Below are 27896 nucleotides of genomic sequence, written 5' to 3'. Positions count from 1 at the left end.
GTTCCCAACCCTGTCACAGTACCAAAACGGCTCTTACCGAAGTTACAAATGACATGTGACTGTGACAAAGATAAACTATCACTCCTCATCCTTCTCAACCTGTCTGTAGCCTTTGACACGGTTGACCACACCATCCTTCCCCAACTGTTGTCCAGCTGGGTGGGACTGCTCTCACCTGGCTTCATTCTTACCTATCTAATCATAGCCAGAGTATTACTGCAATGGCTTCTCTTCCTGCTCCCGCACCATTATCCGTGATGTCTTGGCCCGCTCCTATTTCTCATCTACATGCTGCCCCTCGGTGACATTTTCCGAAAGCACAGCATTACTTTTCACATATATACTGATAACACCCAGCTTCACTTCACTACCACCTCTCGACTACTCCACTGTTGCAAAAATCAGACTGCTTATCCAATATCCAGTACTGAAATGAGCAGAAATTTCCTCCAATTAAATGTCAGGAAGATTGAAGCCATTGTTTCACTTCCTGCTCCAAACTCCATTCCCTAACTATAATAAAAGCAAAATACTGCGGATGCTGGAAATCTGAAATAAAAACAAGAAATGCTGGAATCACTCAGCAGGTCTGGCAGCATCTATGAAAAGAGAAGCAGAGTTAATGTTTTGGGTCCGAAGAAGGGTCACTGACCCGAAACGTTAACTCTGCTTCTCTTTTCACAGATGCTGCCAGACCTGCTGAGTGATTCCAGCATTTCTTGTTTTTAATCCATTCCCTAACTACTGACTCCATCCCTCTCCCTGGCAACAGTCAGAGATAAAGCCAGTCTGCTTGCAACCTTGGTGTCACATTTGACCCAAAGATGAGCTTCCGCTATTTCCACCGCCACTTGACTTAACCTCTGTCTCAGCTTATCTGCTGCTGAAACCCTCATTCGTACCTTCGTTACCTCTAGACTTGACTATTGCAATGCACTCCTGGCTGGTCTCCCACATTCTACCCTCTGTAAACTTCGTCATCCAAAACTCTGACGCCTTTGTCTCAACTTGCACCAAGCCCTGTGCCCACTGACCTACAATTGCTCCCGGTCAAGCAATGTCTTGATTTTAAAATTCTCATCCTAGTTTTCAAATTCCTCCATGGCCTGCCCCTCCCCATCTCTAATCTCTTCCAGATCCACAACCCTCCGAAATATCTGCATTGCTTTAATTCTGGCCTCGAGCATCCCTGATTTTATTCGCTCAGTCTTTGGTTGCCTTGGCCCTAAGCTCTGGAATACCCTCTCTACCACCCCACCTCGCTTTCTACCTTTAAGACACTCCTTAAAACCTACCTCTTTGATCAAGCTTTTAGTCATCTGACCTAACATCTCATGTGGCTCGGTGTCGTTTTGTTTTATAACACTGCTGTGAAGGGCCTTGGGATGCTTTATTACGTTAAAGGCGCTACATAAATATAAACTGTTGTAGTTAGAACTTAACAGCAACAACTTGCAGTTATACAGTGCCTTTAATGCAAGTAAAGTCCCAAGATGGCTCACAGGGATGGAATCAGACAAAAATGGCAATCGTGATGAAGGAGGAGAAATTAGCAATGGTCAAAGTGGGCTTTCAGAAGGATCCTCAAGGAGGGCGGCAAGGTGGTGAGGCAGAGGGGTTTAGGGGGGGGGAATTCAGAAGAATGGAGCCTAGGCAGTTAAAGGCACAGGTCCCAAAGGTAGGGCGAAGGGGGAGTAGATGTATATGTGGCCAGAAAGTTTGATGGAGAGGGTTGTAGGGCTGGAGGAGCTTAAAGAGTCAAGGAGGGGCAAAGTCATGGAGGGATTTGAGCACTAGGATGAGAATTCTAGATTGGAGGAGATGCTGAACAGGGAGCCAATGTAGGTCAATGAGCACAGAGTGATGGGTGAATGGGATTTGGTACGAGTTAGGATATGGGCTGCAGAGTTTTGGATGAGCTCGCTGTCATGGAGGATAGAATGTGGGAGGCCGGTAAGAGGAGCACTGGAAAGTCGAGTTTACAGGTAACAAAGGCATGGATGAGGGTTTCAACAGATGAGCTGAGGCAGGAACAGTGTGAGGCGATGTTAGAAGCGGGAATAGGCAGTCTTGGAGATGGAGCAGATAAGTGCTTGGAATCTCAGCTCTGGGTCAAATAGGACACCAGGGTCACAAACATTCTAGTTCAACCTGACAGGGAAGGAGATGGAATTGATGTCAAAGGTATGGAGTTTGCGGCAGGGAGTTCAATGACCTTTTGTCAGAACAGGAAACAGTTAGGTATGTAGCAGGTTTTAAGCAAGTACAAAGAAAGGGGAAGAGGAAGAACAAAAGGGGAGGTCAGTGAGAGGATGAAACAAAGGAGATTAAATGAGAAAAAGGGGGTGAAATGGGACAAGAAACAAAAATTGGGTCTAGACATCTTCCCTCCATGGCTTCAGTTAGCCTGACATCTGTGGTGGGCAAGTTGCTGGAGTCTATAATCAAGGATAGGGTGACTGAATATCTGGAAAAAAATCAGTTAATCAGGGACAGCCAGCATGGATGCATGATGGGAAGGTCATGCCTGACAAATCTCATTGAAGTTTTTGAAGAGGTGACTAAGGTAGTGGACAGGGGAATGTATAAGTGCAGAAAATAATCAAAAAGGCTAATGGAATGCTAGCCTTTATATCCAGAGGATTGGAGTATAAAGACAGAGGTTATGCTGCAGCTGTACAAAACCCTGGTTAGATCCCATTTGGAGTACTGAGAGCAGTTCTGGGCACCACACCTTAGGAAGGATATAATGGCCTTGGAGAGAGTGCAACGTAGGTTTACAAGAATGGTACCTGGACTACAGGAGTTAAGTTACGAGGAGAGATTACACAAATTAGGCCTGTTTCCGCTAGAATTTAGAAGCTTAAGGGGTGATCTGATCAAAGTCTTCAAGATATTAACAGGAGAAGACAGGCTAGATAAAGATAAACTATTTCCACTGGTTGGAGATTCTAAAACTAGGGAGCATAGTCTAAAAGTTAGGGCCAGACCGTTCAGGAGAGTTGATAGGAAGCACTTCATGCAAAGAGTGGTAGAGGTTTGGAACTCTCTCCCACAAACAGCAGTTGAAGCTAGAACAGTTGTTAATTTTAAATCTGAGATAGATAGATTGTGAAGCAAAGATATTAAGGGATATGGGCCAAAGGCAGGTATATGGAGTTAGGCCGCGGATCAGTCATGATCTCATTGAATGTCAGGACAGGCTCGAGGAGCTGAGTGGCCTATTCCTGTTCCTATCTTCCTACGCTCCGACCTCAGTACCTCAATCCCACTTCTACCTTCTTCCCAAAATCCACAAACAGGAAGACTAATTTCTGATTTCTTCCCATTTCAAAACAAGTTTTCTCTTTGTTCAATCTCTTTCCACCTACCTCCCTGACTCGACACCCTCCACCACTTAAGAGTTCCCATGCCAAAACATCCTCTTTATATCCCCATGGATGTCCAATCCCTCTACACCTCCAACCCCACCGGTCTGCGGGCTCTCCGCTTCTTCCTTAAATGGAGACCCAACCAGTTCCCATCCACACCACCCTCCTCTGCCTGGCAGAACTTGTTCTTACATTGAACAACTTCTCTAACTCCATTCACTTCCTCCAAATAAAAGGTTTTGCTATGGGTACCTGCATGGCTCCTAGCTATGCCTGCATTTTGAGGGATACGTGGAACATTTCTTGTCCTAGTCCTATTCTGGGCCCCCTCCCTCACCTCTTTGGCCATTTCCTGCTCTCGTCCTGAACTGGAAGATTTCATTGACTTTGCTTCCAAGTTTCACCCTTCCCTCACTTTCATACGGTCCAGCTCTGACTCTTCCCTCCCCTTCAACTTCTGTCTCCCCATTTCTGGGATAGGCTGTCGACCAATATCTATTATAAACCACTGACTCCATAGTTACCTCGATCAGACTTCCTATCACCCATTTCCTTTAAGGACTCTATTGTATTCTCCCAGTTCCTCTGACTGTCACACCATTCAATGAGATCATGGCTGATCTGCAGCCTAACTCCATATATCTGCTTTTGGCCCATATCCCTTAATATCTTTGCTCAACAAAAATCCATCTATCTCAGATTTAAAATGCTCTGGCTATAATCGGCTATGTAAGTATGGAATTGTGAGGGGCATCCCACTGATTTGGACAGAGGTTGGTTAAAGATTGCAGAGAGATCAAGCATGGAGAGTGAATCATGGTCAAAGTACAAAGAGGATGCAATTTGTGACTTTGATTAGGACCATTACAAATGTTCGGGTACTCCTACACTCCCACTCACCACCCCGACCTCCCTCAGGTATTCCTACGCTTCACTTTTGCCAACTGAGAGTGCGATCACCACAATGCTGGTTGGACATTAAAGAAACATTCTTCTCAATTCTGGTGGACAACCTCTTCTACATTTAATTACATAATATTACATTCCTAACAGCTTTAGGAAGAATCAAGACAAGCAGAGTAAATGCCACTTTTTTTTTTTTAATGTCAAGCGTTGTTAACTTCTTCACAAACTGACCGTCCTACCATTCTCACACCTACCAGTTAACTTCTCCTGCTGAGGACTTCTTTGTTACCAGAGCTTTCCAAAAAGAGTGTGTGCTTTCAATCACACCAATGGCGAAGTCCTGAAAGCAATGAATCTGTTATTATTCTTCAACAAACCTAATAAGTCAGACAAACGCTAATTAAAAGATCATTCAGGAAGTTGGAGAACAGAAAAGCATGCAAGAAAAACATCCTCCAATAGTGAAAGAGCCATGGAATTAATGTTGGAGTACAGAACTGTGGCCATCTTCAAAGGCTAGGGGGATCAGAGACAGGGCATTAAAATATTAAACAGAAGACAGTAGAGCACAAATTAGCTGACAAGCACAAAATCATCAAGCTTTGAGCCAAACAGCTTTTTATAGCACTAAGTGGGAATGAAAATGGGAAACATGCAGCATAATCATCCCACTCATCATCCCCAACAATCAGCTTTAATGAACAGCTGTCACCAGCACGCCATGCTCAGACCAGCCTTCTCTTAATCACTATACATATGGGGCAGGGGGACGGGGACGGTGAGACTGAGTTGGGGAAGGTGTGTGGCGAGAGTGAGCGCAGGGCAGGGAGGGAGGATGGGGGTGGAGCATAGGAGCCAGTGGTGGTGGTTTTTGGGGGGGGGGGGGGGGGAAAAGAGAGAAAAAGAGAAAGAATATGTGACCAAAAGCTTGGTTCAACAGGTGAGTTTTAAATGCAGTCTCAAAAGGAGAAGACAAGTGAGGGGGAGATGTTTTAGGAGGTCTAGGGACTTCAATCTCTGGATTTTAGCCATGTGGCAACTGGCAAAGGGTGAAGCAGATTAGAGAATGAAATGCATGGGTTAAAGAGTGATGTGGGAAGGAGGGGGTTTCGATTCATGGGGCACTGGCACCAGTACTTGGGAATGACAGAGCTGGTCTGTTGGGATGGGCTCCACTTAAACCAGGCTAGGATCAGTGTTCTGGCAAATTGTATAACTAGGGCCATGGATAAGGATTTAGACTAATGGGGTGGTGGTGGGAGGTTCAGGTGAAGGTAGATTTAGAAATGCAATGAGAAAAGTCAGGATAATAGAACAGTGTAGCAATGTGGGTAAAGACAATCAGAGTGGGAAAGGAAGGGACAGAGAATTTAATGGTAATAGAGCATCAGCCAATAAGGTCCATGTGAAGGATAATAGTAAATAAAATTAAAGGCTCTTTATCTGAATGTGTGAAGCACCTGCAGATGAACTGTTTAGATCTAATTGCCATTACAGAGATGTGGTTACAAGGAGACCAAGGTTGGGAATTAAATATTCCAGACTATACAACATTTCAAACAGGCAGACAGAATGGAAAAGGAGGTAGAGTAGCCCTGATGGAAAGGATGACATAAGGACAGTAGTGAGCAGGATTTTGGCTCAGAAGATCAGGAAGTAGAATCAGTAGGTGTTGAGATTCGGAATAGCAAGGGTCAGAAAATGCTGGTGGGAGTTGTTTATCGGTCCCCTAATAGTAGTTAAATATTGGACCAAGCAGTAAACAAGAAATTATTGCAGCTTGTAACAAAGGCAATGTAATAATTTCAGGGATCTTTAATCTTCACATAGACTGGATCAATCAAATTGGCAAAGGTGGTCCGGAAGAAGAGTTTGTAGAATGCTTTTGTGACAGTTTCCTGGAATACAATTTGGAACCAACTGAGAATATAGCTATTTTAGATCTAGTATTGTTCAGTGAGGCAGGGTTAATTAGCAATTGCATAGTAAAAGATCTGTTAGGAAAAAGTGATCATAATACAACTGAATTCCATATCAAGTTTGAAAGAGACATAGTCCAGTCCCAAACACGAATCTTAAACTTAAACAAAGCTAATTACTTCGGTATGAGGGGAAAGCTGGCTAAGGTTGATTGGGTAAATAGACTAAAAAGTATGCCAGTAAATAAACAGTGAGAAACAATTCAACATTTTTAAACAAAAGTACATTCCATTAAAAAAACAAACTCAGCAAGAAAAATCCATCCATGGCTTACTAAGGAAGTTAAGGATAGTAATAGGGTTAAAGGAAGGTTATCATATTGCAAAGAACAGTAGTCAGCCTGAGTATTGGCATGCTTTAGAAACCAGCAAAGAGCCACCAAATAGTTGATATAAAAAAGGAAAAAAAATAGAATGAGAGTAAACTAGCCAGGAATATATCAGATTGTAAGGGCTTTTACAAGTATATAAAAAGGAAAGTCACTAAGGAAACATTGATCCCCTAGAGGCAGAGACAAGAGAAATTATCAAGGAAAATGAGGAAATGGCAGAGACATTGAACAAATATTTTGTCTTCACAGCAGAAATACCAGAAATGGAGGATAACCTTGGGGCTAATAACAATGAGGAAATTAACATTTACAAGTTTAATATCTTTTTAAAAAAATTCTGCTTTTCTAGTCTCAAGACTTGATTAACCTCTCAATTCCCCACAGTATACTTCATCTGTCACCTTGTTGCCCACTCGCATAATCTCTTTGCAGTGTCTTTGTGTCCTCCTCACAGCTTGCACTCCCACCTAGCTTTGTATCGTCAGCAAACTTACATACATTACTCTCTGTTCGTCTAAGTCATTTAAGTTGTAAATAGCTGAGGCTGCAGCATCGATCCCTGCGGCACTCCCCTAGTGACAGGGGAGTGATAACAGAGAAAAAAGTCCTGGAGAAACGTAAGGGACTAAAATCCAACAAATCCCAGGACCTGATGGCCTACATCCCAAGGTTCTAAAAGTGGTAGCTGCAGAGATAGTGGATGTGCTGGTCATGATTTTACAAAATTCCCTAGATTCTGGAACGGTCCCAGCAGATTGGAAGTTAGCAAATGTATCATTGCTATTCAAGAAAGGAGGGAGAGAGATAACAGGGAACGACATCAGTCTACGGGAAAGTGCTATTATTAAAAGGAACTTTTAACAAGGCACTTAGAAAATCATAGTATGATCAAAGTGAACATGGTTTTACGAAAGGGAAATAGTGTTCGACAAATTTATTACGTTTTTTGAAGATGTAACCAGTAGGGCAGATAAAGGGGAACCAGTAGATGTAGTATACTTGGATTTCCAAGAGGCATTCGATAAGATGCCACACAAAAGGTTAATAGGCAAGATAAGGGCTCATGGAGTTGGGGGTAATATGTTAGCATGGAGAGAGGATTGGTTAACAGACAGGATGCAGAGAGTAGGGATAAGTGGGACATTTTCAAGTTGGCAGGCTGTCACTAGGGGAGTGCCGCAAGGATCGATGCTGCAGCCTCAGCTACTTACAACTTAAATGACTTAGATGAACAGAGAGAGAGTAATGTATCTAAGTTAGCTGATGATACAAAGCTAGGTGGGAATGCAAGCTGTGAGGAGGACACAAAGACACTGCAAAGAGATATAGACAGATTATGCGAGTGGGCAACAAAGTAACAGAGGAAGTATACTGTGGGGAATTGTGAGGTTAATCACTTAAGTCTTAAGACTAGAAAAGCAGAATTTCTTTCAAAAGATATTAAACTTGTAAATGTTGATGTTCAGAAGGACTTGGGTGTACTTGCACAAGGAACACAAAGTTAGCATGCAGGTACAGCAAGCAATTAGGAAAGCAAATGGCACTTTGGCCTTTATTGCAAGGGGATCTGAGTACAAGAATAAAGAGGTCTTGCTACAATTGTACAGGGCTTTGATGAGACCACACCTGGTGTACAGTGCGCAGTTTTGGTCTCCATATTTAAGGAAGGATAAAATTGAATTGGAGGTTGGAGACCAAAGGGTAACTAGATTGGTCCCTGGGATGAAAGGGTTGTGCTATGACGAGAGGCTGAGTAAATTGAGTCTATATTCTTTGGAGTTTAAAAGAATGAGAGGTGATCTCACTGAAACTGATAAGATTCTGAAGGGGCTTGACAGGGCAGATGGTGAGGTTGTTTTCCCTGGCTGGGAAATCTAGAACACGTGGGCACAGGAAGGGCCGATCATTTAGGACTGAGATGAGGAGAAATTTCTTCACTCAAAGGATTGTTAATCTTTAGAATTCCCTACCCTAGAGGGTTGTGGATGCTCTATCGTTGAATATATTTTAGGCTGAGATGGACATATGTTTGGTTTCTCAGAGAACAAGGGATATGGGAAGTGGGCAGGAAACAGGAGTTAAAGCCGAAACTCAGCCATGACTGGACCGAATGGTGGAGCAGGCTCGACAGGCTGTATGGTCTACTCCTACTCTTATTTGTTATGTACTTAAAATATTAAAACAGGACATATTCGGGTGTGTGGTCCAAATACGCATTCTTTACACAAACGCATGGGGTATAAGGAACAATGAACTGCAGGTGCAAATTCAACTTAGAAGGTCTGGCACAGTAGCCATTATTGAGACATAGCAGCAAGTCTGTCAGGACTGGGAATTAAATATACCAGATTATGAGGTCAACATGAAAGATTGGGAATATGATCGAGGGGGAGCATTACCCATAAGATCATAAGAACTAGGAGCAGGAGTAGGCCGTCCAGCCCCTCGAGCCTGCTCCGCCATTCAATAAGATCATGGCTGATCTTTTCGTGAACTCAGATCCACTTACCCGCGCTCTCAGCGTATCCCTTAATTCCTTTATTGTTCAAAAAGATATCTACCTTAGCTTTAAAAACATTTACTGAAGAAGCGTCATCTACTTCACTGGGCAAGGAATTCCATAGATTAACAACCTTCTGGGTGAAGAAGTTCCTTCTTAATTCAGTCCTAAATCTGCTCCCTCTAATCTTGAGGCTATGCCCTCTTGTCCTAACTTCACCTGCCAGTGGAAACATCCTCTCTACTTGTATCTCATCTATTCCCTTCATAATTTTATGTTTCTATAAGATCCCCCCTCATTCTTCTGAATTCCAGTGGCGCAGTGGTTAGCACCACAGCCTCACAGCTCCAGGGACCCGGGTTCGATTCCAGGTACTGCCTGTGTGGAGTTTGCAAGTTCTCCCTGTGTCTGCGTGGGTTTTCTCCGGGTGCTCCGGTTTCCTCCCACAAGCCAAAAGACTTGCAGGTTGATAGGTAAATTGGCCATTATAAATTGTCACTGGTATAAGTAGGTGGTAGGAAAATATAGGGACAGGTGGGGATGTTTGGTAGGAATATGGGGTTAGTGTAGGATTAGTATAAATGGGTGGTTGATGGTCGGCACAGACTCGGTGGGCCGAAGGGCCTGTTTCAGTGCTGTATCTCTAATCTAATCTAATCTATAATCCCAATCTACTCAGTCTCTCCTCATAAGCCAACCCCCTCAACTCCGGAATCAACCTAGTGAACCTCCTCTGCACCCTCTCCAGTGCCAGTACATCCTTTCTCAAGTAAGGGGACCAAAACTGCACACAGTACTCCAGGTGCGGCCTCACCAGTACCTTATACAGCTGCAACATAACCTCTCTGCTTTTAAACTCAATCCCTTTAGCAATAAAGGACAAAATTCCATTTGCCTTCCTAATTACTTGCTGTACCAGCAGACCAACCTTCTGCGATTCATAGCACACCCAGGTCCCTCTGCATAGCAGCATGCTGCAACTTTTTACCATTCAAGTAATAATCCTTTTTACTGTTACTCCTACCGAAATGAATGACTTCACATTTATTAACATTGTATTCCACCTGCCAGACCTTTGCCCACTCACTCAATGTTTCTATGTTCCTCTGCAAAGTTTCACAGTCATCTGCACACTTTGCTCTGCCACTCATCTTAGTGTCATCTGCAAACTTTGACACCCTACAAGTGGTCCCCAACTCCAAATCATCTATATAAATTGTAAATAACTGCGGTCCCAACACCGATCCCTGAGGCACACCACTAGTGACTGATTGCCAACCAGAATAGCACTCATTTATCCCCACTCTCTGCTTCCTGTCAACCAAGCCTCTATCTATGCTAATACTTTACCCCTAACGCCATGCATCCTTATCTTATGCAGCAGCCTCTTGTGCGGTACCTTGTCGAAGGCCTTTTGGAAATCTAGGTACACCACATCCACTGGGTCCCCATTGTCCACCTTGCTCGTAATGTCATCATAGAATTCCAAAAGATTTGTCAAGCATGACCTGCCCTTCATGAATCCATGCTGCGTCTGCCCAACGGGACAATTTCTATCGGGATGCCCTGCTATTTCTTCCTTGATAATAGACTCAAGCATCTTCCCCACTACAGAGGTTAAGCTAACCGGTCTATAAGTCCCCATCTTTTCTCTACTTCCCTTTTTAAACAGTGGCGTCACATCTGCTGTTTTCCAATCTGCTGGGATTAAGGATGAAATCACTTCAATGATGAACGGTTATGAGGCAAGTAGCCAGTGGAAACTTAAAAAATTATTTTCTTTAAGAGTAGAATTAAGACTGTGGTGCAAGTTTTATATAGGGCTCCTGGTAGCAGCTGTGAAGTTGTGGACTGCATAAATACAGAGATTATACAAGCATGTAGCAAAGGCAGAGTGGTTTTAATGAGGATTTTAATTTTCATATAGATTGGGTTAAGCAGACTAGCACGTCAGAAAGGCAGTGAATTTCTTGTGTGTTCAGCATAGTTTTCTGCAGCAATATGTCCGAGAACCAATATGGCATATTGATTTAATAATGAGTCAGATTTAGTCAATAGCCAACGATGCATTTATCTAATAGCAATCATATATGATGGGTTCACCGTCGTGTTTAAAAGGGAGAAAAGTGGAACAGCAACTAAGATTCTAGATTAAGGTAAGGCTGACTTCAAAGGGATGAGACAGACTGTCCACAGTAAACTGGACAAATGTGTTAAAGGGTAACAGTGACTCCTGATAATGCAGAGCATGTGCAGAGATCTCGTGGATGTCATCAGTGCGTGCAAACATTTGCCAGCTTGCCAGTATGAATGAGCGCGTGCGCGCGCTGACGTCACCACGCAATGGCATCCTCATGCCTCAATAGCCGCCTTCATTCCCCCGAGTAGCATTCCGCTCCTTCCCACCATCCCTGCTTCAATCATTGCTTCCATCCCTCTCCGGCCGCTCGTTCCCCACCTCGCTGCTGCCTTCCCTTAGCCATCCACTCCACACTCCACCTGCTTCATACTTGGGCGCCGCTTCGCCCCCTCAGCCGCTCACTCCCAGCCTTGCACATCCCCCACTCGGCTGCTTACTCCTGGCCTTGCTGCGACCCACCACCACCTGCTCCCGCCCGCTGGCTGAACAATCCTGCTGTGCCGCCCAATGAAGTGGCAGGGAGCGAGGGGCTGAGAGGAGGGAAGTGGTGCAGCCTGGAGATGGGTGTGTGGGGGAGGAGGAGGAGCAAGTGGCCAAGGTGGGGAGAAGCAGCGAGGCTGGGAGCTCGTGGCTGAGGGAAAGCAGTGGCAAGGCAGGGAGCGAGTGGCGAGAAAACAGGCAAAAGGAGGAAGTGGCAAGGAGATGCGCGGTGGCAGAAGGGTATTGTTGGGGGTGGGATGGAGGCGGCAATCGCAGCCATCGAGGGGATTAGGATTTAATTTGTTTTATTTTGTGATAAATTGAGCAGCGCCATCTTTATTACTGGCAGCTGCCTGAGACGTCGCAGACAGTGACTGTTTCAGTGGACGAGGCTGCATTTTCGCATGTGCCAGCACTGCGTCACCTCGTGTTTGCAGTGTCAGCAAACGCAGCCAATGGGTAAAACAGCAGATCAGTGGAGGTGTTCAAAAATAATTTGTATATAGAACTAGTTGTTAACCTTGAGGGGCAAAAGTCTACTTGCCCAAAAAAAAGCCCCAGACAACTAAAGAGAACATAAAGACAACATAAAACTAAACGAAAATGCATACAAAAATGCAACAACAGATCCTGGCACTTGGAAAGGTATGAAGAACAGCAAAGGGTGACAGCAAGAGCTTCAAAAAGTGAGTATGAAAAGAAACTTGCAAGGATCAAAATCAAAACACATTTTAAAAAATTATTAGGGGAAAAAGCATGAATGGTTGTGGGCACCATACCTTGAGAGTGTGCAGCATAGATTTACCAGAATGCTATCTGGACTCAAGGGTTAAATTACGAGGTGATTACACAAACTAGGGGTGTATTTGTGCGAATTTAGTAGGTTAAAGGTGATTTAGTTGAAGTTTCAAGATATTAAGGGGAACGGATAAGGTAAGTAGAGAGAAACCATTTCGGCTGGTTGGGACTAAGGGGTGTCGTCTCCTATTCCTATGTGCATAGATGGGCCGGTAGTTTGCAAGGACAAAGGGGTCTCGGTTGGGTTTTTTAAACAAAGGGGGCTGTGACGACAGTTTTGAAATGGGAGGAACTGCATCTGAGGACAGCAAACCATTAACAAAGTCAGCTAGCCTGAGGGTCAGGAAGGGAATTTTGTGGTCAGGCTGTTTAGTGGAAAAGGCATCCAGGGTCTGAAGGACAATGAGCTCAGAAAGTGTATGAGGGGAGAGAGAAGGAAATCGAGAGAGACAGGGGTGCAGGGCTAAGGCACAGGGGAACCTTCAAGGTGGCTTGGCTAAGATTGATGATTGAGCAGTCAAGCCCAAGCACGGAATAGTTAAGAGTGGGTTTCTGTTTTTGAGGACTGGGTAATGTTTTTCCAGCTCTCTGCTAAATCCTCTCCGCCTCAATCCCCCTCTCCCCTGAACCATCTTCCTCTCTCCAAACCTCCCTGTCCCCCTCAACTAAATAGTCTTCCATTCAATCCCTCTCTCCCCTGAATCCTCTCATTGATCCCCCTTCTGAAACCTCTCCCCACTGACCCCTCTCCCATCTCAATCATTTCCCTGCCGATCCCCCTCTCCCACCGACCCAGCTGGCCTAAATCCTCCGTCCACCCCCCAATCGGTCCAATCCTTTCCTAAATCCTCCCCCCACCCCCGATCCTAAATTCTCTCCCTTTCAGTTCCATCCTCTAATGCTGGGTCTGTGCCTTCCCTCTGTGAGCAGAATGAGACATTGTATTACATTGAAGCACTGCATGAATGCCAGTTGTCAACCAAATAATTTGCTATGTCAGTACTGGACCTACTTAGCAAACAGTGCACTCATTCAGGACTCGATGAAAAGGGACTTTTAAATGCTTAATGCTATTTGCCAAGATACCTTGTCCTTGAATTCACTATTGAACGCAAACTGGTTTTCAGGTTTTCCATCAGGAACCTTGTATTGTCTGAACCAATCAACCGAGGCCTCCAGATACCCTGGCTTCAGCCGTCTCACGTCATCAATATCTAATTGAAAAGAAAACAAAAATGCTGGTAAGTTAGGCAGATTTTTTTGGCTTAGTTTGATCACCACCAAAATACATGAAGTGTGCACGTTAAAATAAATGGCTTAACACCCCCTGCGAAACAGACCTTTGCTCTCTATTCTTAATGATCTCGATGTAGTTGTTGGAGGAATGATCTGCCATGTTGCAGATATTACCAAGATAAGTGCAAAAATTGGGACTTGAGGATTTGACTACTATAGGCAGATCTAGTCACGCTGGGATTGGGCTAACGACTGCAAATGGTGTTTAACTTAGGAAAGTTGAGTGTTATGCATGTAGGCAGTATGAATGCTGAACAGAAATATAACCTTCAGGGAAAACTATAAACAGTGAAGATAGATATCTATACATGTTAGTCCATCAAGCTCTAAAGATTCATGATCACAGAATCGTTACAGCGCAGAAGGAGGCCATTTGGCCCATCGTGTCTGCAACAACTCAGAGCAATTCCCTCAGTTCCATTCTCCCGGTAACCCTGCACATTCTCTCTTTTCACGTAACTGTCCAATTCCCTTTTGAATGCTTCAATTGAACCTGCCTCCATCACACTCTCAGGCAGTGCATTCCAGACCTTAACCACTCGCTGCGTGAAAACATTTTTCCTCATGACATATGTGTTTCTCTTACCAAATACTTTAAATCTGTGCCCTCTTGTTTTCGATCCTCTCACCATTGGGAACAGTTTCTCTCTATCTTTGCTGTCCAGACCACTCACTATTTTGAATACTTCTATCAAATCACCCCTCTGCCTTCTCTTCGCCAAGGAAAACAGTCCTAACTTCACAGAATACAGTGCAGAAGAGGCCCTTCGGCCCATCGGGTCTGCACCTATGCATTAAAACCACCTGACCTGTCTACCTAATCCCATTTGCCAGCACTTGGCCCATAGCCTTGAATGTTATGACATGCTAAGTGCTCATCCAGGTACTTTTTAAAAAGGAAACCCGCCTCTACCACCCTCCCAGGCAGGGCATTCCAGACCGTCACCACCCTCTGGGTAAAAAAGTTCTTCCTCAAATCCCCCTTAAACCTCCCGCCCCTCACCTTAAACTTGTGTCCCCTCGTAACTGACCCTTCAACTAAGGGGAAAAGCTGCTCCCTATCCACCCTGTCCATGTCCCTCATAATCTTGTACACCTCGATCAGGTCACCCCTCAGTCTTCTCTGCTCCAGTGAAAACAACCCAAGCCTATCCAACCTCTCTTCATAGCTTAAATGTTCCATCCCAGGCAACATCCTGGTGAATCGCCTCTGCACCCCCTCCAGTGCAATCACATCCTTCCTATAGCACCGCAGCCTCACAGCTCCAGCGACCCAGGTTCAGTTCTGGGTACTGCCTGTGCGGAGTTTGCAAGTTCTACCTGTGACCGCGTGGGTTTTCGCCGGGTGCTCCAGTTTCCCCCCACAGCCAAAGACTTGCAGGTTGATAGGTAAATTGGCCATTATAAATTGCCCCTAATATAGGTACGTGGTAGGGGAATTGTGGGGATGTGGTAGGAATATGGGATTAATGTAGGATTAGTATAAATGGGTGGTTGATGGTCGGCACAGACTTGGTGGGCCGAAGGGCCTGTTTCAGTGCTGTATTTCTAAATTTAAAAAAAAATGTGGCGACCAGTATTGCACACAGTACTCCAGCTGTGGCCTGACCAAAGTTCTGTACAACTCCAACATGACCTCCCTGCTTTTGTAATCTATGCCTCGATTGAAAAAGGCAAATGTCCCACATGCCTTTTTCACCACCCTATTAACCTGCCCTTCTGCCTTCAGAGATCTATGGACAAACACGCCAAGGTCCCTTTGTTCCTCGGAACTTCCCATTGTCAGGCCATTCATTGAATACTTCCGTGTCACATTACTCTTTCCAAAGTGTATCACCTCACACTTTTCAGGGTTAAATTCCATCTGCCACTTTTCTGCCCATTTGACCATCCCGTCTATATCTTTCTGTAACCCAAGACACTCAACCTCACTGTTAACCACTCGGCCAATCTTCGTGTCTTCCGCGAACTTACTGATCCTACCCCCCACAGTCATCTATGTCGTTTATATAAATGACAAACAATAGGGGACCCAGCACAGATCCCTGTGGTACGCCACTGGACACTGGCTTCCAGTCACTAAAACAGCCGTCTGTCATCACACTGTCTCCTACAGCTAAGCCAATTTTGAATCCACTTCATCAAGTTACCTTGTATCCCACGTGCATTTGCTTTCTTGATAAATCTCCCATGTGGGACCTTGTTAAAGGCTTTGCTGAAATCCATGTAGACTACAATCAACTGCACTACCCTCATCTACACACCTGGTTACATGCTCAAAAAATTCAATCAAATTTGTTAGGCGTGACCTCCCTCTGACAAAGCTATGCTGACTATTCCTAATCAAATTTTGCCTCTCAAAGTGGAGACAGATTCCTTCAGAATTTTCTCCAATAGTTTCCCTACTACTGACAAGACACTCATTGGTCTGTAGTTCCCTGGCTTATCACTACAACCTTTCTTAAATAGTGGGACCACATTAGCGGTTCTCCAGTCCTCTGGCACCTCCCCGGTGGCCAGAGAGGAATTAAAAATTTGGGTCAGAGCCCCTGCAATCTCCACCCTTGCCTCCCACAGCATCTTGGGATACAAATCGTCCGGACCTTTTAAGCCAGCCAAAACCTCCAATACCTTGTCACTCCCTATGACAATTTGCTCAAGAACCTCAGTCTCTCTCTCTCTCTAAGTTCCAATCTACATCCTCATTCTCTTGGGCAAAGACAGATGTGAAGTATTCGTTCAACACCCTACCAATGTCCTCTGGCTCCACCCACAGATTTCCCCCTTGGTCCCTAATGGGTCCTACTCTTTCCCTGGTTATCCTCTTCCCATTGATATACTTATAGAATATCTTGGGATTTTCCCTACTTTTACCAGCCAGAGCTTTCTCATATCCCTTTTGCTCTCCTAATTGCTTTCTTAATCTCCATCCTACACTTTCTGTACTCCACTAATGCTTCCGTTGATTTGCTCTCCTTGTATTTGCTAAAAGCCTCTCTTTTCCTTCTCATCGTACCCTGAATATTTCTGGTCATCCATGGTTTCTCTGGGCTTGTTGTTTCTACCTACTACCCTAGAGGGAACACGTTGGGCCTGTACCCTCCCCATTTCCTTTTGGAATGCCCCCCACTGCTCTTCCATAGATTTCCAGTCGACTGTGGCCAGATCCTGCCTTATTTTACTAAAATTCGTTCTCCCCCAATCCTAACCCCAATGTCTGACTCCAATTTATTTGCCCCAGCTCCATTCTTAGCCCACTGAAGTTGGCTTTCCCCCAATTAATTATTCTCGATTTGGATTATTCTTTGTCCTTTTCCATAGTCAGCCTAAACCTTATGATACAATGATCACTATCCCCTAAATGCTCTCCTACTGATACTTGATCCACTTGGCCCACCTCATTTCCAAGAACCAGGGCTAGCAGTGCCTCCTTTCTCATTGGACTAGCAACATACTGTTGTAGAAAATTTTCCTGAACACACTCTAGGAACTCTTGCCCCTCACTGCCCTTTACACGACTACTATCCCAGTCTACGTTTGGATAATTAAAGTCCCCCATTATAACTACCTTATAATTTGCACACCCCTCTAAATTTCCTTGAAAATTTGTTCCTCTACATCCTTCCCACTAGCTGGTGGCCTATAGACAACACCGATGCTGTGAATATAGCAAGAGCGAATAGGGTGCATTTATAGGACAACTGACTACAAGTCAAAGCATACCTCGCTGTTCAAGTACAGAAACTTGGTTAGGCCCCACTTGGAATACGGTGTTCATTTTTTTTCCTCATTGTGGGTGATTGAGACTTTGGAAATGGTGCAGAATGCAGCCACAACACTCCAGTTTTTTTCCCCCCCAGAGAATACTGGACCTGTGGCTGCCACCTCATGTGAACACTGATTCACTGAATCCTTTCAAAGTGAGAGCTGGATCCGTTTCTGGCTGGGCAAAGACTACCTTGTACAACAAGTAGGAGCTGCATGATGTTAATCAGAGCCAGAGTGATCTCCTGGATCAGTTTCAAACATTTCAGGGGGTCAGAGAGGAATTTCCCAAATTTTTCTTCCCCAAATTGGCCAAGGTCTTTATCTGTTTTTTCGGATGAGGTGGGGAGTGTGTATATTGTGATGTACAAGGCATCACAGTTGCGTGGACAGGCTGCTTGGGTCAGAGGATCTTGTCCTGTCAATCGCTCATAACAAAATTTGCAGATGATACTGAACTGAGGAAGAATGCATTATAATATTAGATAACTTGTAGATTGTGCAGTTGAGGGGCAAATGAACTATAACAGATAAATGTGAGGTGATGCACTTTGGTAGGGAAAAACAAGCATCACCTACACATTAAAAATATAATACTGTATGGAATAGGATCTCGGGATACAAGTGACCAAATCATCACAGCATCTCAGGACAACAAAGCAATTAAAAATACTATTAAAACACTGGGATTTATTTCTAGGGGTATAGAATTAAAAAGTAGTGAATTTATGTTAAACTTGTATAAGATCCTGATCAGCTTGCACTTTGAGTACTGAGTGAGCACAATTCTGGTCTCCATGCTACAAAAATGAATAGAAGCACTGGAGAAAATGCAAACATAGATTTAAAAGAATGGTACCAGAACTAAGATTACAGCCATCGAGAAAGATTGAACAGGTTGGGGCTTCTATCTTTAGAAAAGAGAATTAAAGGTGATCCAATAAAGGTCTTAAAATTATGAATGTGTTGCACAGGGTAGATGCAGAGAGGATATTTTCACATGTGGGGGAATCCAAATCTAGGCGATATAAATACAAGATAGTTACTAACAAACCCAATAGGAAAATGAGAAATTTATTTACTCGAGTAGTTAGAATGTGGAACTCGCTACCACAGGAAGTGATGGAGGCAAATACCTTGGATGCTTCCAAAAGGAAACTAGACAAGTACATGAGAGAAAACGGAATAGAAAGATACACTGAAAGGCTGAGGATGAGGCAGACAGAATAGAATGAGACATGCGTGGAGTTGCAACACCAGCACATACTATTTCTATAAAAGCAAAATACTGCGGATGCTGGAAATCTGAAATAAAAAAGTGCTGGAAATACTCAGCAGGTCTGGCAGCATCTGTGGAGAGAGAAGCAAAGTTGATGTTTCAGGTCACTGACCTTTCATCAGAACTGGCAAAGGTTAGAAATGTAATATGTTTTAAACAAGTAAAGCGAAGTGGGGAGGGGGGGTAAAGAGAACAATTAGGGGTGTGTGATAGGACAGTTTCTCTCTGAAGGAACTTGCATTTCTAGAAACAATCAAATCCTTAGCATATTCCAGTATACTTCAGCGCTACTGGCTTTACTTTTCGTAAATGATTGCACCAATTAATCTGCATACAGGGTCTCACAAACTGCAGTAAATGAAATGATCAGTTAATTTGAAGGATGTGAAGGCTTTAGAGAGGGTACAGAAATGATTCACGACAATGATTCCAGGGATGAGGAACTTTAGTTATGAAGATAGATTTGAGAAGTTTGGACTGTTTCCCTTGGAGAAGGGTGATTTGACGGAGAAAATCATGAGGGTTCTGGACAGAGTAGATAGGAAGAAACTGTCCCTGATTGTGAATGGATCAAGAACAAGAGGGCAGAGATTTAAAGTAATGGGTAAAAGAAGCAAAAGCGACATGAGGAAAATCTTTTTCACACAGCGAGTGGTTAAGGTCTGGAATACTCTGCCTGGGAGTGCGGTGGTGGTGGCAGGTTCAAATGGAGCATTCAAAAGCAAATTAGACTGTTATATGAAAAGCAAGAATGTACAGGGTTATGAGGTGAATTGCTCATTCGGAGCCAGTGCAGACACGATGGGCTGAATGGCCTCCTCTGTGCTGTAATGATTCTCTTGGTTTTGCTTGAGAGAGCAATGCTAAAAACATCAGATGGCGAGAGATGCAATGTTAAACCAAAGTCAGAGTTGAGCAGTGTCACATTGTGGTCGGATTTTACCCGCTCCCGACTTCGGGCTCCATGGCAGCTGTGGGGGGTGGGTGGAAAACGGATGATCATTCTGGCAGAGGCCCACCACGGAGACCAATGTCGGGAAGGTTGGGCCCAATCATCCTGGTGGTGGCCCCTACCACTGGGCAACAGGACCTGCATCTAAATATGTCAATGAATACAACGAATATGTTAACATGCACTTACCTACGATCTGCAGTGCGGTGGCTAGGCACCCCCGCACCTTCACTTACTTGTCTGGGGAAAACAGATGTGACACTGGTTGGGGGCAGGGGGAGGTCAGATCTCAAAGCTAAGTGTTTTTTTTGGGGGGGGGGGGGGGGGGGGGTGGAGAAAGAGGGCAAATACTTAATGTTATTGGGAGGGAGTGGGAAAGGGGCGACAGAATTTTCATTGCAACAGTGGGGCGGGGTAATGACAATTTAAATTCACCAAAAGGGCTGGCTGGCTGCCATTGAGAAATGGCACACAGGCAGCTGAAGCCATTGCCAGCATTGGACAGCCTGGCCCCTCCATGTGATTGGGGGAGGGGTTGGGCCGACCCACGTATTTAAAATGAGCCGCCGTATGGGAGATCGCGGTGGCTCGGTGGCGTGTAGGCTGCCATTTCTTTCACCTGCTACAGTGGGCTCTTAAAATCCAACCGTGTGTGATCTAAACAAGTAACCTGGACATCAAAACCAAATACAATCTTTTCAAATTTACTGACAGTATTAAAACAGGCAGGACCAGCCCTGAAGAAATCAGTTTTGGAATTTGCCAGAAAGATTAAATAGGAACAGTATGTTTAAATATACATATTTGAAATACACTGGGGCCCACAACTCACCTGCCCCATATTGCCCTCGTACCAGAGTTCCTTTCAGAAATGGAACCAAAAATATTGGGAGTTTAAAAAAAGTAAAGAAAATCCAAAATGCAACTGTATTTCCAGGTTAGAGTGGGAAGATCAGCGGGCGCGGCACCTCTTCTAATCGAGGCAGCCCGTGGCTGCAGTTAGCGGGAAAGACTGCGGCCCAGTGCTAAACGTCACTGAACTAGTAATTAAAATTCAGTAATGGTACCAGGAAACGTATCGATTGTCATTAAAACCCATCTGGTTTAATAACGCCTTTAGGAAGGAACTCTGCCATCCTTCCCTGGCCTATATGTGACTCCAAACCCTCAGCAATGTGGTTGACACTTAACTGCCCTCTGAAATGGCCAAGCAGGCTATTCAGTTGTCAAGGGCAATTAGGGAGGGGCAACAAATAATGGCCAAGACAGCGACACCCACATCATATGAAAGAATAAAAAAAACCTTTAGTCTCGGCAGCTACATCTCCCAGACCCTAAAGCATGCCTAATGCATTCAATTAACATGATTACAGAAACATTTTCCAACTAGTTAGCCAGATAGCTGTCTGTATGGACTTACTTTTAAAACTACTGGCCTCAGGATCATCAATGTTTATTGCAATAATTTTCCAGTCAGTTTCACCTTCATCTATCAAAGCCAGAACCCCCAGAACTTTTACCCGGATAACATCTCCTCTCGAACAAACCTGCAATGAGACGGTAATTCAGGCTTAAAATTATGCTTAATTACCTCCGATCAGGTGCCATGCTGCAGGAAACAAAACATCAAAAGGAATTCCAAGAAACAATACCTGCTTGTACAAAAAAAACCTAAAAACGTAGTCCCCAAACACCTTCCCAAGAAAAAGATGAGTGTGAGGAGAGTGCAGTGCGTGTGAGATAGATAGATGGTGTGAGGAGAGTGCAGTGCGTGTGTGATAAATAGATGGTGTGAGGGGAGTGCAGTGTGTGCGAGATAAATAGATGGTGAGGGGAGTGCAGTGCGTGTGTGATAAATAGATGGTGTGAGGGGTTGTGAATACCCCACATCAGCATCCCTATGTTCAAGGAGGAGAATGAGTGTTAGTGTGGCCATTACATAATTTGGGTGAAGGAAGTGCATGGTTAGTGATGAATGATTTGAATGGGCTTTCTAACGGACGACTGGTGCACGTCTCCAATTTGATCTCCCTAATCTTGGGAGATGAATCAGGATCACCATTTCGATGAGGAACCTCTGGTACCTTGGCTGAGAATAGAGACAATAAACATCATTCACAGTGGATCAACATTATTTAATTACATGCTGAATATGATACCACAGTCCAAGATATTTTGGAGTGGTGCATGTGTATTAGTTGGACTATTTCCCACACTCTGCAGGCGCAATTTTTTTTGCCTTGTAACATGCTGTAGGTGCGAGTTGATAACAGGGCACATGGGATCTCAGTGAACAACAGGACTAACAGTTTTTCCTTTACTAATGAGATTTCAGGATTGGGAAAGAGGGGAAGGTGATTTAAATTTAAATCAGGTACAGAAGGAGAAATAAAGAAGGAAAGAGACTGGATTGAGAGAGAAATGAGAAAAGAAATGTAAATAACAAAATATAATTTATAAAAAAATCTCTAAATTTGCTAACTAAAGGAATTAGGCTCCAGTTTTAATTGTTGCCATTCTAGGCTGGAAAGGTTGATTGGCATTTCAGCAACTACAGGTGTGGCAGCACGAATGAGGCCCATTAACCCAGTCTGAGTTATAACCAATCCCCCCCCCCCCACAGAGACCAAGGCGTAGGAAGGGGATTATGCCCTTCCGCTCACATCCCTTTAGCAGATAGTAGCTCATAACTGTGCAGTGACAGCCTAAATCAACCAGGGCACCAATTCTGCTGGTACAAGCAGCGTCACCACTCCTGAACTAATAAACCCAATAAGGCTCCTGCCTCTGACTGCTATCTAATTACCACCAGCCTAAAATGTGGACATGAGTGAAGGACAGAATAGAGCTCCACTGTGATGCCACCCACAGTCAAACAGCCTACTGCAGACCAAATGGGAGAGCCTTTAAGAATGGCCTGGAGTCATGAGCAGTCTTGAAACTCAATCCCCAGCCAGCGAGTCAGCATCTTTAAGGAAGGGGAAGAACAGATAAAATTATAAGGGGAGCACTTTTGCCACATGAAAAGATAATAGCATTATAACCAATGGCTGCATCTAAATGCACTGGTTAAAAGTTAGCATACATCTATCTGTAATACCTTTGCGCCAATTTCGCATACATCAACAGGATCATTGTCCCCACGACATCCAGTCGATTCATCTGTGTGAGTCGGGTCTTCCCAAGTCTGTAAAAATAACAGCACAGTTGGAGTTACAGACAGAGGACCACTGGCCCATCAAACCCCTAATCCACAACAACCCCTTCAGCCCGTTGAACCTCCCCCATCCCCCCAATCCACAGCGTCCCCTTCAGCATGTCGAAAGCACCCCCCCACTACCCGCGCCAGTGACTCCTTCAGTGGCGGATCGGGGGTTGCTGGTCCTGCACGGATGAGTTGGGGGTTGTTGATCCCACATGGGCGGCAGGTTGGGGGTTGCCGGTCGCACACGGGCGGCGGGTCAAGTGGTGAATGTGTGGCAGAGTTGACCTGCTCGTGGTATGGGGATGGAACAAGGAACCTCACTGGGTTTTGAGAACAAGACTGGCTCTTATCCTGACCCGCTGTCAGTCCCAGAACGGGTATCCCTCGACCCGCCACCAGTCCAGGCATGAGTATCCCTGACCTGCAACCCAATTTGAAAGGAAATAACGGATAGAAAAGGAGCCTATAGTGGGTCTATAGTTGCAGTCTGAACATACATTAGGATTCTTTGCAGCCTTATAGTCAGTATGTCACAAATTATGTGCTAGCTAAACTGAATCATGCCCCAAGTGCAGTCCCAGGTAAGACAATAGCAATAAACATTCTTTACTGCAGTTACATTTAGGGAATAAGAAGAAAATCCTTCTGTGCTGGTTGATCCCTGAAGTGAGGGGGAATTTGTTACCGGTGTTGACCAGGTTCTGTTCTACGTTCAATATGCTACCAGTTCTGAGTGGAACTTTAACACACATCCAAAGTAAACGGATAATGCAAATACTTCAGGTTACACAGCTTGACAGAGCTAACCAATAAAAGCAAACTGCTTTTGATGACAGGGGCAAGGTCCATTTACAAGACTTATTGCAAATTCCAACTTGCACTGATAATATCTTTAACACTGAATCAAACAACCCACAGTATTTCACAGACACTCGAAGAATAAGGGTGTTGAACCAAAGGAGATTAGATTGATTAACCAAAAGTTGATCAAAGAAGTGGTTTTTAAACAAGGGTCAAAGAGAGGGAGGTGGCCAGGTTCAGAGCGAGAAAACCAGAGTGGGGATCCTAGTGGAGTGATAGGAACGCAGGTAATGGTTCAAGGGGGCATGCACAATAGTCCAGAGTGTAAGGAACGGAAAGTTAGATGAGGGCCGATGAGGTTTGTAATTGTGGAGGAGGCGGCGGCCATGGACAGATTTGAACACAAGAATGCAAATTTTCAAAATCAAGGTATTGCTGGACTGGGAGCCAACGTAGGTCAGTGCACACAGGGGAAATGGGTGAAGGGGACTTGGTATGAGTCAGGATACAGGTAGCAGAGTTTTGGATGAGCTCAATTTTACAGAGGGTGCAAGCTGGGAGTCAGCCAGGAGGACATTGGAATAATTAAGTGCGGAGGTAACAAAAGCATGGATGAGGGTTTCAGCAGCAGATGAACCAAGGCAGGGGTGGAGATGGGCAATGTCATGAAAGTAGAAATAGCAAGTCATAGTTGTTGATAATTGCATCTTAATTGTTTCTAATTGTATGCAGGTGGTAGGCATTAACAGGGGATTCACTTGTGCTCCTATAGACAGGAAAACAAGCTGTGGTTGTTGGGTTAGGAGGTGCATGCTTGTAATGTGTAACTAAATGCTTTAGTGTAAAGATTGGCTCCAGTTCTAACCTTCACCAACTGGCTTTCCAGAATATAATAGTGATGGCGTGGCTATGTGGTTAAAAGCTCATCTCGGGGTTAAATACAACACCAAGATTGCTAATTATCTGGTTCAACCTCAAGTCAGTGGCTAGAGAGGGGGGGATGGTGTCAATGGTTGGGATAAGGGTTTGTGGCAGCAACTGGAGACAATGGCTTCACTCTTCCCAACATTTAGTTTGAGATAATTGTGGCTCATCCAGTACTGGATGTCAAACAGTATGACAATACAGTTGGTTTGAGAGGGGTAAAGTTGGTGCAGTCAGCCTTTCTGTGGAAGCTGGCACCAACAGGCAACACATGGATGAATTCGCTGTGGGGTGTGGCAAGGACAGATCCTTGGAGTACTCTGCAGGTGAAAGAAAATAACTGTTCTATAAAAATCCAAACATCTAACAGCGAGAACAGCAGTTGCGGGAGAAAGAAAATGAATTCCAGAAAGCAGCTGTATGAGGTCCGTTTTAGATTTACATCACAAATTTATATCAGTTATAGTGAAACAGCTGCCAGTAAACCAGCCACTAACATGGGATGTGCTCACACCTGTAACGTTATTTTCCGGGAAAGATTTTTTTTTTTTGGAGGAGCAATATTTTCTGGTTCCAAAAGCCTTGTAACTTTTTGAAATGACCATTCAGCAGCAGTGAGCTGCCTGTATTACTCTTATGATCCATTAAAGTTTTTCTCACAGGGTTGTCCCAAAACTAGAATCCCAATCGTTTGAGTCAGTGTGGACAGCTTGCAGCATCAGTCTCCACTTAAATTACCCATCGCTGAAATTGTGGCCTCCCAGTAATTAGAAGCCACTGTTTTCATCATTTGTCATTGTAATCAGTAAAAAAGGTGCTGTGATTGCAAATACCACCTCCACACTCACCTGCGGAAGGGCCCCATAGTTCCAAATATATCCCTTATGAGGAAAAACATTTGCCACAAATCGCATATTCCCTTTCTTAATGTCCTGCTTGATTGGGTTCAATGGCTCTTTTGTTGCAATCTGAAAATATAAAAACACAAAATCTAGTTAAATTTCCTGTTGAATGTATGCAATTATCTCAGTGCATCCTCTACACTTCCTTCTCCTGGCCCTTCCCATTACTATACAAGCGCCAACTGCAGCCAACACACTGCTTAGGATTCCTGCCCACATCACAGCCTGCAAACTGTTCTGGTTCCACCCTTACATCCTGCACACGGCTTGTTCAGTTCCCCACAGGGTTAAAGCCAGGAACAGGTAAAGCAGGGTGAATGGCCAGGGGGAACCAGGAATGTACAATATGGTTAGAAGCCTGGCAGGGGGAAGAGGCAACCAGTGGGAATGAGTAGTTGTGCCAGAAGAAACTTGCAAGGCCAGAGGAAGCTGGAGGACGACTGGGAGAGGTGGTGGAGAGGAATTGAGCAGTAGCGACTTTGGAATCCACTCTAAATGGACAAGCAGGCTGAATAGTGGGGGTGGAGCTGCCACACTGCAGGAAGGAGGCGTGGCGGGGCAAGCAGGCACAGAACCCAAGGAGAGGGGCGCAGGACAGCTGTGTTGAAGACTGTACCGGCAGCTGCAAAATGGGGACCATGCAAATTTTTCAATAGGATTTCACAATGAATGACAGTGTTTGATTTTAGTTTAGAGATACAGCACTGAAACAGGCCCTTCGGCCCACCAAGTCTGTGCCGACCATCAACCACCCATTTATACTAATCCTACACTAATTCCATATCCCTGCCACATCTCCACCTGTCCCTATATTTTCCCTACCACCTACCTATACTAGGGGCAATTTATAATGGCCAATTTACCTATCAACCTGCAAGTCTTTTGGCATGTGGGAGGAAACCCACGCAGACACAGGGAGAACTTGCAAACTCCACACAGGCAGTACCCAGAATTGAACCCGGGTCGCTGGAGCTGTGAGGCTGCGGTGCTAACCACTGCGCCACCGTGCCGCCCCTGTTCTGGATGCTGTCACAGGCACTGATACTGGGTGCCAGTGCAAAAAAAAAAATTATCGTTTTCATTTTCTGTTTGCTAGCCACCTTGGAAGAAACTCAGTTCTTATTTAACCTTATTTATCTATTTTTGTCTCTTTATAATTACATGCTCTGCATATGTTTTATTTTTCTTGCCACTGCCTTATGCCTCCGCTCAGTCCCTGATAACTAGCTGATCCACAGTCCTTTCTCACCACCACCATTTATTTAACCTGTGGCTTGTTCTCTGGCCACCCACTGCCAAGAGGGAGCTAAACAGTGCACATGCGAGCAAGAAGGCACCTGCCAGAACAAGAGGGAGACAAACAGAACACCAGAGCAACAAGATGGCAGCAGAACTGAGTAAGTTGACTGTGTGTCAGTCTTCAACCATGATGTGTAGAGGACAACTCCATTATGAATATGGGCATGAAACTTGCAATGATGCAAAAGTTTGACCAAGTGTCAACACTATTGTAAAAGCATGCAAATATATAATTTCTAAAAATACAGATAGAAAGATAAATAGGCAGATGAGTGATCCTGAATAACACTCAGCTTCTATTTCCTAATAAATTAGTTTAAAACAAATTCAGAATAGTCCTTACTGATCCATACAATTACTTTAGGAGTGCAAATAAGTTACTATGTTTTGGGGGATAAAAGGTTACATTTTAATACGAGACTGTCTGGGCAAAAATAAATTACCTCCATCTTCGCATTGGTCCAGCGAGGAACCTCCACAATCATGTTAAACACATTCTGCAAGAAAATTCACATGGCAGTTTTAGTGAGCACTGGTGCTACAGTTCATCCCTTATATCCATCCCAGCACAATTCATCACCTCGGTACGACCCCTATATCCAAATTTGCTACTATTTAATATAAAAGACTTGCATTTATATAGTGACTTTCATAACCACAGGCCATCCCAAAGCACTTTACAGCAAACTAAGTTCTTTTGAAGTGTGGTCAGTTATAGGAAATGTGGCAGCCAACTTGCACACAGCAAACTCCCACAAACAGCAATGTGATAACGACCAGATAAACTGTTTTTGCGATGTTGATTGAGAGATAAGTATTGGCCAGGATACTTGGAGAGCACTCACCGGCTCTTCTTCAAATTAGTGCCACGAGATCTTTTACATCCATCAGTAGGAACAGACGGTGCCTCGGTTTAACTCATCCAAAAGATGAAACCTCAGACAATGCAGCAATCTCTCAATATTGC

The 27896-nt window shown here is 44.3% G+C and overlaps 1 protein-coding gene across 1 annotated transcript in view; it reads right to left on the bottom strand.

Moving 5' to 3' along the window:
- Positions 1-27428, bottom strand: part of LOC137380899 (inorganic pyrophosphatase-like) — a 52434-nt gene extending 25006 nt beyond the window's left edge. Inside the window, exons 1-6 of the mRNA XM_068053304.1 lie at positions 27373-27428; positions 25577-25696; positions 22899-22985; positions 21219-21345; positions 13593-13720; positions 4532-4617 (exon numbers count right to left, since the gene is read on the bottom strand). Coding sequence (XP_067909405.1) covers positions 4532-4617; positions 13593-13720; positions 21219-21345; positions 22899-22985; positions 25577-25696; positions 27373-27414 — 590 coding nt within the window. The 5' untranslated portion in view covers positions 27415-27428. The remainder of the gene's footprint in view (positions 1-4531; positions 4618-13592; positions 13721-21218; positions 21346-22898; positions 22986-25576; positions 25697-27372) is intronic.
- Between the last annotated feature and the right edge of the window lie 468 nt (positions 27429-27896).

Source organism: Heterodontus francisci, chromosome 20 (assembly GCF_036365525.1).
Source record: "Heterodontus francisci isolate sHetFra1 chromosome 20, sHetFra1.hap1, whole genome shotgun sequence".
NCBI classification, from domain to species: domain Eukaryota; kingdom Metazoa; phylum Chordata; class Chondrichthyes; order Heterodontiformes; family Heterodontidae; genus Heterodontus; species Heterodontus francisci.
This window is presented reverse-complemented; position numbering and strand designations above follow the sequence as displayed.